This window comes from Enhydra lutris, unplaced genomic scaffold (assembly GCF_002288905.1).
Source record: "Enhydra lutris kenyoni isolate GAN:26980312 unplaced genomic scaffold, ASM228890v2 scaffoldscaffold35, whole genome shotgun sequence".
NCBI lineage: Eukaryota > Metazoa > Chordata > Mammalia > Carnivora > Mustelidae > Enhydra > Enhydra lutris.
The window spans coordinates 585,956-599,553 of NW_019154119.1; the positions used below are offsets into that span (position 1 = coordinate 585,956).

General features: G+C 32.5%; 1 protein-coding gene across 2 annotated transcripts in view; it reads left to right on the top strand.

Annotated features, from left to right (window-relative positions):
- Nucleotides 1-4,416, top strand: part of LOC111154137 (mediator of cell motility 1) — a 109,775-nt gene extending 105,359 nt beyond the window's left edge. For both annotated transcript variants that reach the window (XM_022513547.1, XM_022513548.1), the window contains 2 exons: nt 2,281-2,385; nt 3,744-4,416. In XM_022513547.1, the coding sequence (XP_022369255.1) occupies nt 2,281-2,385; nt 3,744-3,875 (237 nt within the window). In that variant the 3' untranslated portion in view covers nt 3,876-4,416. The remainder of the gene's footprint in view (nt 1-2,280; nt 2,386-3,743) is intronic.
- Nucleotides 4,417-13,598: the final 9,182 nt, after the last annotated feature.

Consider the following 13,598-nt stretch of genomic DNA (forward strand, 5'->3'; position numbering starts at 1 on the left):
TTTATTTAGTAGTGTCTTCTCTACATTCATAACTTTATTTTATATCTTTCTATATGAAATTTCTTGAATTCTTTGTTTTTAACAAATTTGATCATTAGTTTTCCTGTCTTTGAATTCTTCATGTCAGCATATGAATGTGGTAAGTTTGTTCAAAATGTACTTTAAGATTTTAACATTAACACGTACCTCAGAACCTCAGTGTCACATAATATATTAATGAGTAGAGTTCTATTTAAGGTAAGCTGTCCTAGACTTCATCCAAGAACATTAAAAGTTCTCTTAAAATGTGTGCACCAATTATAGCTGTGAGAGTATTTAAAGAATTGTTAGTATGTCTCTTATGCTGCATGAAGCAGACTAGTGAGTGAGAAAGAACCTCAGATTAGAAATTCAGAGGCAAGCTTTTAACCTTATTTATGCCTTAGTTCCTTCATTTTTAGGGAGTTATATCTTGATTATCCATATGTGTGGAAGAGATTTGTGTAACTCCATCTCTGCCTTACTGCTTGGTTTAGAAATATATTTTGTGATATTCTTTGAACCAGAATTATGGTACTAATTATTTATCTTAGGTTTAATTTTTAAGTTTGTTCATATTTCTCTGAATTTGCACCAAATGTCACTGGAGACTGTTGACTTGGAAGTCTCCTAGTTTGCAGAGGGAAACAGCTTAGCATTAAACACTGATTGTGGACAAGTCTAGAGTGGCTAATTGATGTGCAGTCAATTGAAAGTTGATTACATGCACAGACCTGTCTTTTCCTGTTTGCAGGAAAGTATGATGATGTTTATGAATGACTTGAATGCTCTGAAAACAGGTTCTTTATAAAATTAAATTTTGATGCCACCACTGCAGTATTTTTATATCACCTACTGATTACTATCATTTTTCAGATGAGTGTTCATCTGATTACTCTAGATGCTTTTCCACTGCGGTTGTTTTAAAACATATTGAAATATAATTTAAAAACCACACAAAATTTATCAGTTGATTCCCTAGTTAAACCACCATTTACATTTCTCTCAGAATATGTTAATCTGGTTTATAGAACACAAATGTAAAACATTTTACCTGAATAAGAAACAAGGTAAGATAATTGGTGAATGAAAGAGTGAGAATCATTGATTTATCTGCTTGATTAAAATTGCTCTATATTACTGTATTATGAACACATTATTTGAATGCATTTGCAGGGTATGGAATTTAGTATGAATAAATATCCAAGTCATAGTGGTTGTTTTAATAGTAGTCCTAAAATTTTTTGATCCTGAATTAAAATCTTAAAGCATTCCAATTGAAAGTATAAAGAGATAAAAAGGTTTCTTTCTTTCTTCTTCTTCTTTTTTTTTTTTTAAAGATTTCTTTACTTATTTGAGAGAGAGCATGAGCGGGAAGGGAGGGCGGGAAAGGGACAGAGGAAGAGGATCTCAAGCAGACTTCCTGCTGAGTGCAGAGCCCATGGCCAGGCCCATTTCCGGGACTCTGAGATCATGACCTGAGCCAAAACTAAGAGACGCTCAGCTGACTGAGCCACCCAAGCACCCCAAGAGATAAAAAGCTTTTAAGATAATTTGGCTTTCCATTATTTTGCTTACATGAATAAAGCTATTTGTTACTGGGAGACAGGCCAATACTTTATTTTAAAAAGTTCATAAAAGGCCTATTTTGCTTAAGCATTTATCTTTTATGAGCTTTAAGTTAATTAAAACTATGTTAACATTTTTCTTAGTGGTATCTTCTTTTTATCATGTACTGATAATTCAGAATGCCTTGCACACTGTTATTTAAGTGTATGTTATGGAATTAGCTCAGTTGCAGTAAACTCTTAACTATTTATGCCAGTGGTAGGAGGAATATGATGGTTATGAGAAAAAAACCCTGCCATATAGCAAAGTTAATTTTTGCAATAGATTTACTTTTGTAAATACATTTATAGAAGAAAAATGTAAAATTGTGAAATGTTAAGGGTTGTGAGCTAAGTGGTAATTGGTGATGGTGGTGTAGAAACATAGCAGGAGGTCAGAAAAAACTAAACAGGGTTGAAAGTTTTCTGTTAATCAAGTGTACGTATTGTTGAGAGCTAAGCATAATGAGATTACTTTTGATGAATGAGTTTGATATTTCACAAAGATTATTTAATGTATTTTCTTTACTTCTTTACTTTTACTTATTTTAATGGAAAAATTATGTTTAGCTCTAAGTAACAGTTTTAAAATGTAATTAGGAAATAATAAATTGTGTACTTTTTCTTTCATTTTCTTTTTCTCTTCTTTTTTTAGGGTATGAGTATTATAGAACAACTAGACCCTGTATCTTTTAGCAATTACTTGAAGAAATACCATAATACTATATGTGGAAGACATCCCATTGGGGTGTTATTAAATGTGAGTATCCTTAGGAAATCTTGATTTCTAGCATTTGATCCTGTGATGTTGCAAAATGTCTTAATTGTTATCATCTGTGATACCTTATAATGAACATTGCTTTTAGGTAACTTTTTTTTCCTAGTATCTTTAAGATAATTTAGCTTTCTGTTATTTTGCTCACAGGAATAAAGTTATTTGTTACTGGGAGATAGGTCGGTACTTTCTTTTAAATACAGAAAAATTATTTAGAATAGAAACCTACTTTTTCTCTTGACTCACAGCCAGTTCCAATATGTTCTTTACAAATATAAATCAAACCCACCCTTGGTAATAAGTAACCTTATTAATTTTTTGGTTTTATTTAATGTTCTCGACTTTATTAAAAATAAACGGAAAATTCTGTTCTTGAACTTCAGATATTCATAATTTAGTAACATGAGACAGATCGTGTATTATATTTTTCTCTTTACAACAAAAACAGTATTTCATGTAAATGATAGTAAGAGGCAGAAGTTTTGGGTAGCTGGATTTTTGAAAGAGATAATATTCATTTTTCCTGTAATAAACAAAACAGTATGGCTTTCCTAAAAGAAAATGTGAGACTTTTTAATAGAGAAGAAAGTGTGTGTATATTCAGGAATGGGAGGAGGAAGTAATAATGCCTTCATTGTTTGGGGAGGCAGAGAAATAATGGAGAAGGTAATGATAGTCTAGAATAGTGCAGGGTAGGAACCTACCCTACAGTGTTAGTTCAGTATAATTTGAAAGATAGTACATTGTGGATTTTTAGGAATGATTTCTTTTAAGCAGTATTGACTGGAAGTAAAGCCTGTTCAGGGCTGAAACTAATTCTTAAAATTTAAACTAGGTAAGCTACACTAATTTCCTAAATTAGAAATTTAGATTGGATCAAATAAAATTTTAATAAAATAAATGATGAACCAATCTACAAATAAAGTAAAAATTGTGGTTTACCCCTTAGATCTGGAAATTAATTTATATATATTTCATATTTAGTCAAAGTTAGACAAAGAAGAGACCAGGATTTCATGACAGAAGTGGCTATGATTTGGTTTAGAGAAAAGAGAGAAAGGTCCATGTTTCTTGAAGTGGCTTTGTTAAGTATAACAAGGGTAGGGTGGGAGATAACTGATACTTATCAAGAAGTCAGATTAGGGGAAATTCTTTGAGAGAATAAAGTAAGGAACTCCTTTTTCCTGTTTAATAATGTGTAAAAAGAAGCTCAAGAAACAAATCAAGAGAAGAGTAAAAAATCTAGGCTTCAGCTGTGAAGTGGACAAAGTTAAGACACCAACACAGAGGTATTTACTTTTTATATGAGGTCTATCGTAACCAGTTTTTTTTTCCCCCCCTAGGCTATCACAGAGCTCCAGAAGAATGGAATGAATATGAGCTTTTCCTTTTTGAATTATGCCCAGTCAAGCCAGTGTAGAAACTGGCAAGACAGCTCAGTGAGTTATGCAGCGGGAGCACTCACGGTCCACTGAAGCTCTGAATCCTCAGGGATGCCACCTGCACATACTCATTCTCTGTCTGGGGTCCCCGCCTAGCCCTTACCAAGATACTGGTCCTGGTTTGGGGGGATTCTGAAACCTCAAACTAATAGAACTTTCTTCTCTTCTTTTCTAGTAGGTGTAGTCCTTCCTTAATTTCAACTCATTAAAAAATGCTTTATAGTTTAGGGCAGTGGAAGGAAGGCTGGCATCAAAATATTTTGATCAAAAAAGACGGCAATGTAAAGGCCCAGTTGTGGCAGACAGTTTTTTGAAAGTAACTTGTAAAGCATTTACCATATCCTAAATTTGCACTCTTTGCAGACTTGTGCACATATATTCCGCTTTCAGAATAGTTTTGCAAATTGTACACAAACAAACAAAAAAAGGGTGGAAGCTTTTTAATAAAGAAATTGCATTTATAAATGATCTGTATTAGAATATAATAAATCTCCAGTTATAGTCAATTACTACCCGTGTTGTACAACAGATACCTTCTATTTTAGTTGCTAATAAAGGGCTACACAACTCAAAATAGTCTGATTTAAACTTATTGCTCTGTGGTACCTAGAAAATTGTTTTTTTATTAATTCCATCTCAGAATTTTTATGTTAAAAGTGGTAAACTTCAGCTCATGTAAAAACTATGTTAGGATGTATTTTATATTTTACATATTTATGTGATTTTTTTATCACAGACATTAGAATCATATTTTGAAGTTAGCTTTTAAAATTACATACAGTTTGGCTTTTTGTGTGTGACATCACTTTGTGTCATTACTATATTATAATAGAATATAAATTCAAGATTGGTAAAAGAACAGATATAGTCCTTTCCTTCAAAGATCGTGTTTGATAGGCAGTAGTCTGCAAATGAGGAAATATTGAAGAGTGTTCTTAGTGATTTTCAAATCATTGCAGACTGTATACTACTGCTGTGCTTTTTTAGTGCTTTAAACAATTTGACTCTCTTACTTAAATTTTTAGCAAGAAGTCATTAACAGTAACCAAAACAAAACAAAAAACCACTGGATTTTCTTACAGTTCTACAAAGTTTTTGTCATGATTTTTGGTGCGGCTCTTCCAACTAAAATAATGGTATGGTGTTGTATTTCTTTTTTTAGCATAGATCATTTCTAGTCACTTTGGGGGGAAAATATATATATAATCTGATTAGGTAATTATTGGCCACCATGCATGTAGTAGGTTATATCTATTTCAGTCTAACATTGGATATCTACGTTACATTGGAGAGCATTTGTATCTTCAGTGTGATGCCGGAATAGCACAATTTTTAGATGCCTTGCACCAATTTTATTTAAAGATTTGCATTTCTTGTTTACTAAATATCAACTTTCTATACTCAAGAATTGAGAAAAAATAAAAAATAATGTTATCTTTTGGATTCAAAATTATCCACTTATACATGTGTAGAAATTATACTCTTACATATTAATGATTTATTTCCCATCACTTAGGTATACTTTTGAGTACTATAAATATTTATTCCTTATTTATTATATAGACTATAAAAATTTCAAAATTGACTACAGTGAATTTTTATTATTTTCTGAGTATAAAACTGATACATGATTATAATAGAAAATTTAGAAAATACTGAAAAGGATAAAGAAGAGAAAAAAATCTGCAATTTCACTATCCAGAGATAACACTGTTAATATTTTTTGTATTTCCTCTCAGTCTTTGTCTATGCTATTTATATGTATGAGTGTGTATATGTGTTTGTGTGTGTGCATAATAACAAATTGAGATTATACTGACCATATAGTTGTACACCCTACTTTTTATAACTTCCTAAGTACTTCCCATGTCTTTAAAAATGTGATTTAAAAAAAAATGGTTGCCTAATATTTTATTGTATGAATACATACACCATGACTGAACCAGTTCTTTCTTTGGATATTAGATTGTTTCTAATATTTCACAATTATAAATAATAGTGGGATGGACATCTTCATAAAATTGTAAAATTTGAACTCTATAATAGATTAGTTCTTTAGGTTATATTCCTGGGAATGGGATAATTGGTTTCGATGGTGAGAACTTTTTAGGCACTTTAAAATATGGCCAAATTACCCTTCAGAAGGTTTGTACCAAATTGGCAATACGTGAGTATCCATCATACTGCCCCTTCTCCACTGTTGATTATTATTTTTTTAAATTTTTGACCATTTGTTAAGGATATAATTGGCGGTTCTTTTTCATCATTCTGATAAGTGGCTTTACCATCAATCAGTTTTTTTCCTTCTGTGATTTTGTAGTTGATTGATTAGTAAAAAACACAAGAGGGTTGCTTAGGCTGAGTGGGCTATATGCCCCTGTGAATATGTTTACTGTACACTTAAAACTCTAGACTATTTCAACATCAGTCCACCCTTTTCTAGAATATGAGCATGTCTTTCATACGCAATCATGAAGTAGAAAGAGTTCCAAAGTGAGAGTTGAGTACTGAGTTCTAGTTCTATCTGTGCCAATAATTAGTTCTCTTACATAAATACTTCATGTTTTATTGAGACATTGTCATCTGTAAAATGTGGGGTGATCTTTTAAGCACATTCTATAATGTTAAAAAACTACATGATGAAATTAGATTTGATGTTTTATCTTGATTTCAACTCTACAAATATAAAAATGAAAGTCTTTTTTTAACACAAAAGGGAAATTAATTTGCATTATTTAATGCAGTTAATATTACCTAAATTGTTGAACTTAAGCTTTTCTACTTTTCAGTGCCTTAAAAGTGTTTTGTATTTGAAATCTAAAATGTAAAGGAAATTATCCTGTGGTTCTGTACAGTTTCTTCTTTATTACATGCATTCGAGTTACTTGCAGCAACTTTTTTTTTAACCGTAGATTGCACAGAGCAGTATGTTCATGGATTCTTCACTATTCTACTAGTGAGTCCTTGACACATGTATGTTAAAGATTAGCTCAGTGAGCAGGTAAGTGAATGCTTTGTCTTGGGTGGGCAACAAATCTTCATACAGAGTAGGATAAAGGACTATTCAGATATTCCAATATTCATATTTAGATATTCCAGTATGGGTGGTCGGTCCTGAGTTAGTCACTGATTATTGTTGCAGGTCACAAAGTTTTCTTTAGTAGTCAGTAGTTCATTGCTCTAGATAAGAGGTTGGCCAGTGTTTTTTGTGAAAGACCAGATACTAAATATTTTGGGTTTTTTAGGCCATATGGTCTCTGTTTCAACTATTCACCTTTGCCATTGTAACACAGAAGCAGCCACAGGCAATGGGTACACAGATGGGTGTGGCTGTTGTTTGACTGAACCGTCAAACTCTGTTTACACAAAAAGACAGCCGGATATGGTCCATGGGCCATGGTTTACTGTCCCCTGTCCTAGATGGTATAGTTTACTTATAGTTCAAATTATTGTCTAGCAATTTAAACTGCAACAAATGATTGTAAGTTTCTACTTTTCTAACCCTCTCTTAATTTGATGTAGTCTACTTGGCTGTGTTTGAATGTTATTTAAAATCATAAAGGGAAATGGGAAGTGGGTAAAGAAAAATAGGAAGTCTTAGGAACTAGTGTTTAAAGCACTTTGAAGCCCTTTTATTTGCTGAATCCCACTGGGAGGTTTGCTTTGCTGCTATAAATTAATCAAAGGAGTGATGAAATTGTGATTAGTTGTTTCAAATTATAGAAATTATTCTAAGCACTTGGCTACCTACACAGTACTAGAGGATGGATGAGATTAACCTTTGTCCTTGAGTATTCTTGGACATAAACCAGTGATTTAATAGAATCTGTGAAATGCGAGACTCTCTTTTGCCATGTAAAGACTTTGGAAAAATAACTACCATCTTCCATCACTGTCCCTTAATATTTAGCCCTGTAGCCCCAATCCCCAATATTTAGGAAGGACATAAACTGAGAACAAAAGAGTTATTTAGCTTGAACAACTTTAAGTTGATGGAAAAGTTACTACACTCTTCTGTTCTCATTTACTCTGGGTCAGTTGGGAAGTACTATGGTATGGTTGCTGAAAGATGTAATGTGGTTAGGGAACTATTACTGATTGGCAGGCATGCACTCTGACATTCGGGCTAAAGCTTTAATATTATTGTGTTAAATTCTAAGGGCCACATATTAAGAGGGACATGATGAACTATAGTGTTCATAGGGAGGCATCTGGAATGATGAAAGGCCTGAGTGCTAGGAGAGTGGGATGCAATCAAAGAAATTGGTAATACTCATTTTGGAGAAGATATATCTAAAGAGAGGGAGTGTTTTGTTTTGTTTTCAAATATTTGGGTGACTGCCATGTGTAGGAAGGAATAGAATTGTTCTGTGTTGTTCTAGATGGAAAAATTAAGAAATGGAAGTTTCCGGTTCTACATTTGATGTTCTATATGAGAATTTCCAAATGCAGATAAGCTGTGTCCTTAAAAAACATTGGAAGTCCTCAAAAGCTAGATCAGTGGTTTTTAGAGTAGTATCCTGTGCTGTCAGCATCAGCATCACCTGGGTATATTATTGGTGTTATCTAAAATTATGGAACACCAAGCTGAAAATGGAATTTATTTCATGTGTATAAAACTATTAATGCCAATAATTTTTAAATAAAAATCAATTTGATCATTTAACTCTAACTTTCAACATAGATTATAAATTGATGATTGTTACTTGTTAGTGGTGGAACAGTGGACCTTTAGAATAAAAATATACTTTTGTTTTAGTTAAAACATTTAAATACAAGCTAGAAGTTTCTATTTACTAAAATGAATTTAAGTTGGTCTTCAAATCAGTGACTTTACTTTCTTAAACAGGTGCTTCTTGAACATCAAAACAGAGCCATATCTGTAGCAGAAAAGTGTATTAAAGGAGCTTGCTATTTTTTACCTGTTAATGTCAGAATATTAGGAAGGGAACCAAGAGGGGCTGGCAGATACATTCTGCCTTCTATCTCTTTTACCTTGTAAATACAACTGAGTGGAGTGTCACACTGTGATCACTGACTGTGCTCTACATTTGGTAATACCGGTAACTGAGACTTCTGCCTTTTCAAAGTCACTGTTGTGGATGGAATTTGTTTGCCTATCTGAGTTTATTGATACATGCTGCTCCTTGGGGTACTATGTGAATAATTTTAGAGTTTTAGATTTGTCATTTATTTAAAGGTTCTCTGGGAATTTCAGAGTGGCTTGTGCCCAAGATGTATCACATTAATTATATATGTGTGTGTGTTTAATTCTAATAGAAGGTTTTGGCCTTCATACTATAAAATAATAGAAAAAACTTTAAAAGCCAGTTCTTCTGATTTTGAAAGCCATAATATAATATAGTTGGCTTTTCATTATAAATTGTAAGTTATGTTCAAATGTATATTTCATACTGTATAGTGAGGTTGTAACTTTACTAGTTGTAGTCCTGTTTCTTTCCTGTCATCCTAATAATGAAACCAAAGAGCATATAAATACCATTATTAAGCTATTGAAGGTCAAGTGTACTTGGCTATGAGCAAGACCTGAGTTCTGGTCTTTACAATCTGCCAGTGCAGCTTTTGGAAAATATTTTAATTTTTCTGATCATAATATTCTCTGAATGTGATGTTATCTACATTTAAGTAAAAAGTACTAAAATATGAAAACTAAAAAACCTAGAATAATATACGAATGGCATGAATGACAGTTTGGTGAGTTTTTTAAATTAAATGCTTAGACTGTTGAACTAGACTTTAATAAAAGCATTTTTAGCTTAACAATTTTATAAATGGAAATTTTTTTTCTAAGAAGTTTTCTTTCCATTTAAAGTTTATCCATTCAAAGCTAACATAGTAGATGTTCAGCTGTATTTATTCCAATTTTGATGAATTTTAAAGCAAGGAGAACAAAAGGCAATCTTCAGATGGAGTGTTTTCTTAAGGCCAAGAAAGCATAAACCTTTTAATTGGAAACACTGTTTTAATTGGCTTTTTCCATTTTCAGTTTTCAATTGTGGAAACCAGCTTCCTTACTAATTTTAAAAGATGGTAGAATTTAATATTCCTAGGCTCTTTGTAGGGCCAGATGAAATGAATGCTAGTGTAAGTGATCCATCCCATGGTTCTCAGCTCATATTTTGCAGGATCTTTTGATGTTTACTGGCATTTAAAAATGGTATAAAGTTTTAAAAACAATTAATTAAAATCAGTTTTAGCTGATTCTTGCCTGAGTGACATATTCAGCTAACTCTCAAGTAGAAAGATACTGTGAACTCTTTTTCACTGGAATTCATTTTCAGATTTGCCGGTAAGTTACCATTGATTTCCTGGAACAAGTCACTCTTCTTTCCTAGAGCAGAGTTTATTTCCTTATTAACATGGGTTAGAATTGAATAATATAACTCCTTTCCACCTTTGATTTTTTTGTGAAAATAGTAAGATACCTTATTTAATGTATTGTACTTTTAATTTTTAAAAAGTTTCACAACTTTTTTCTTTCCTCTTAATCTCAACAATAAGTAGGCCAGACATTATTGCCTTATTTTTACTGGTAGAGAACCTGAGGCAGGCCCATACAAATAATATGACTTAACCTAAGTTTGTGTGGCTAGTCAGTATCAAAGCGAGGACAAAAATTCGGGTTCTTTAATTTTCAGTCTGTTACAGATGCTATACCGTATTATTACTCCTGTGTTTTGTTTTTGGTGCTGACTAAGGTATGTTGAATTCAAATAGTGATGGGATTTTGCAACTTCAGTAAAAATGGGAATCATTCTTGTACATGTCTACTTTGATTAATTTAGGTAAAAACAGACCTCTTTTGGTGGATTAAAGTACTCCATACTTTTATTAATTCTGAAGATGTCTATTTTCTTTTCTTGGAAGGGCTAAACATTCTTTTCTGTTGCTTATATAAAATGCACTGCTGCTTTGTAATGGGACATTGACAAAATGAAATTTAAGATATTATTTGGTATGTGAGTTACTGATAGTGAGTCTTTGCAGCAGACACTTGGCTCTCACCCTTCCAGTCCATGCATTAAGTGTCCTGCAAGCACCTGCGACTCTGCCGTGGATTTTCTTACCTACACACAGAGCAGATTGGAAGTGCTAGGAAGATAATGCCTGGGGAGCAGCCCTCAGCCAGTGATGGATGGGAGTTGGAGGATAATTACTCTAGCTTCCTTGCCCTTCTGGTGATACTCTGAGGCATGTTTCACATTGTCTCCTAGAGTTTCCAGTGGGAAAGGACTTCATTGCCCACAGCAGAAAACTGTTAAAATATGTATTATTTTCTTCTTCCTCTTCACTGTCTCACTAACATTACTTTATCAGTGCTCCCTGGGATTACCTCCCAAATGAGCTTCTTGTCTTAGAATCCTGTCTCAGACTCTGTTACAGAGACCACCTGAAATACTTTTGACTTTGGGAATAAGTCATTACTAGCATTTCTAGATACGAAAGATTTTGCTTAAAAAGAAAATTATTTTGAACAAGATCTAAAACAGGTATTTTAGTATTCTGTTTTAGCTTGTCTTGTAATTACATCCATGTTCAATTTAATTTCCTTCGCCTCATTTCATGGCAAAGGAAAGATTCAAAGTAAAAAATCTTAGGTAGAAATGCAAGCTAAGTATCTTCAGTGAAACTTCTTCTACTGGATCTGTTCGTTCTTTCTTTCTAAAAAAATATAGACTGATTATCCAAATGACTTAAGAAATCATAGTGGGTTATCTGTTTTGGTAGAAATTAAACAGAATTTGGTTCAGCCAAAATTATGGGTTATTTTCTACTTGGATTCTACTTTTTCATTTCTTACCAGAACCTGCTTATTTATAATCAGGGACCAGGATTAGCCTTGACTAACACTGATTGTACAGATAATTTCCCCAAAGATTTTTCTGTGATTATTGTTAAAACTTGAGGGGCATTTGGCTGGCTCAGCTGGTAGAGCATCTGACTCTTCTTGATCTCGGGGTTGTGAGTTCAAGCCCGATGTTGGGTGTTGAGCTTACTTAATTTAAAAAAAGAAATAACTTTTTTTGTGATCTTTTAAGGATTAAGGACTATGGAGTTTATAATTTGAATAAACTCTACATTAAATTTAGTACATGATAAGTTTATCTTTTATAAATCTTTGATATCTTTTTTTAATTAGGAACACTGGGTTTTATATGTTTTTAATAAAACAGTGAGGGAGACATTCATTTTAGGCATATGTTAATTATCAGTCTTCTTTCTTTTCTCTTTAAAAATTGTGATGTATGTGTCTGAAATATACACTCTATTCATGTGGTCTGTGAAATGGAACAGAGGTGAATTTAACCAGGTTTGTAGTTCTGTTTATAGGGCTCTTCTAATATTAGCATGCACAAATATTTTCCTATAGGAAAAACAGAACACTTGAGGAATATATTTTAATTAGCTATTCTGATTATAAAATAACATCTTAAAACACCTCTGTATTTTTTTAAGCAGAAATAGCAGAGAGTATATACGTAGTGTTTTCCCTCAATGTAATTGCCTTGTGGTGCCTTCAGATTCTGCTATGTTTTTGAGTACATGACGGGACATTTCTTGACCTTTGAGGTTGTATTTGTCTTTTAGACGTTGTCAAAACTCAGCTGGGTGATTAGACTGGATGATATGGTTTAGAGGGAAGAATGTTAGTTATGAAAGAATAAGTCTACCTTTCTCCTGGGATACCTTAAACTGCTCTAAAGTGGAAACTCTCTTTCCAGAATCTCCACAGTGGCATATTGGAATAAGCTTAGAGTCTGTTAAAGTGCATTTGTTTGTAAATGTAAGTTTTATTACTTCAAAAAATTAATCTTAATACTTTTTAGATGTGCTACATCCATACAACTATCTAATTTATTACTAAATGTGGACAAGGCTTTTGGGATTTCAAATATCTCAACATGATTGATTGAAATCTGGTGTAAGAAAGAAGCAGAAATGATTTTTTAAATGTGTAAGAAAGCTGGCCCGGTTCCTGAACACTGAATGTTGAAGTGATTAAAAATGGGGAAAATCTTTTTATAAAGTCCTTACTGGAAGCTGACTTCTTGTGTTAAATGTGAACAATTTCATGATAACTTGATGTAAATAAAACAAGCTTAAAAAATTGTCTCTTTTCAAAAGTTTACATATCTTCTGTCACCAGTAGGCCAGTTATACATACTTCTGATATCAAGTATTTAAATAGAACCTGGCCTTTTTAAGGTTTATAAAGTGCTCTCTGCCTTCCATTAATGTGAAGTACTTGTATTTGAGAATGTTGTATTTCTGGATGCTTGTTAATTTGATGAATCTTGGAGGGTAAGTCTTTTCCTGAAAGTTCTGGTTGGTACAGTTGTCAGAGAAAATTAACTTGGATAAAACAATGATGCAGTTTTAACAGTTAAAAATTTTTAAAAATTTCTATTTAAAATCAGATTTCCATAATTGCCACAGCTGATTTTGTAATTTTTGTTCTCAGAATTGTTTGTATGTTGGGAAAATATTGTACCTTATCATACCTGGTTTGCCGTTTTTTTTTTTTTTTCCTGTTTAAAAAATCCTCACTTTTATTATCTCTTAAAAATAATTTTTAAATAAATGTTTACATTTTGAATGCAAAAAATTAAACCAATTATTAGTACTAAAACAAGCTGAAATTTAGGTTTGGCATTTTGGATAGAGTTCAGATTGAATATCTAAAGGCTATCAGTTTCTACTCAAGTATTTATAATAGAGATAACGTTGGACTCA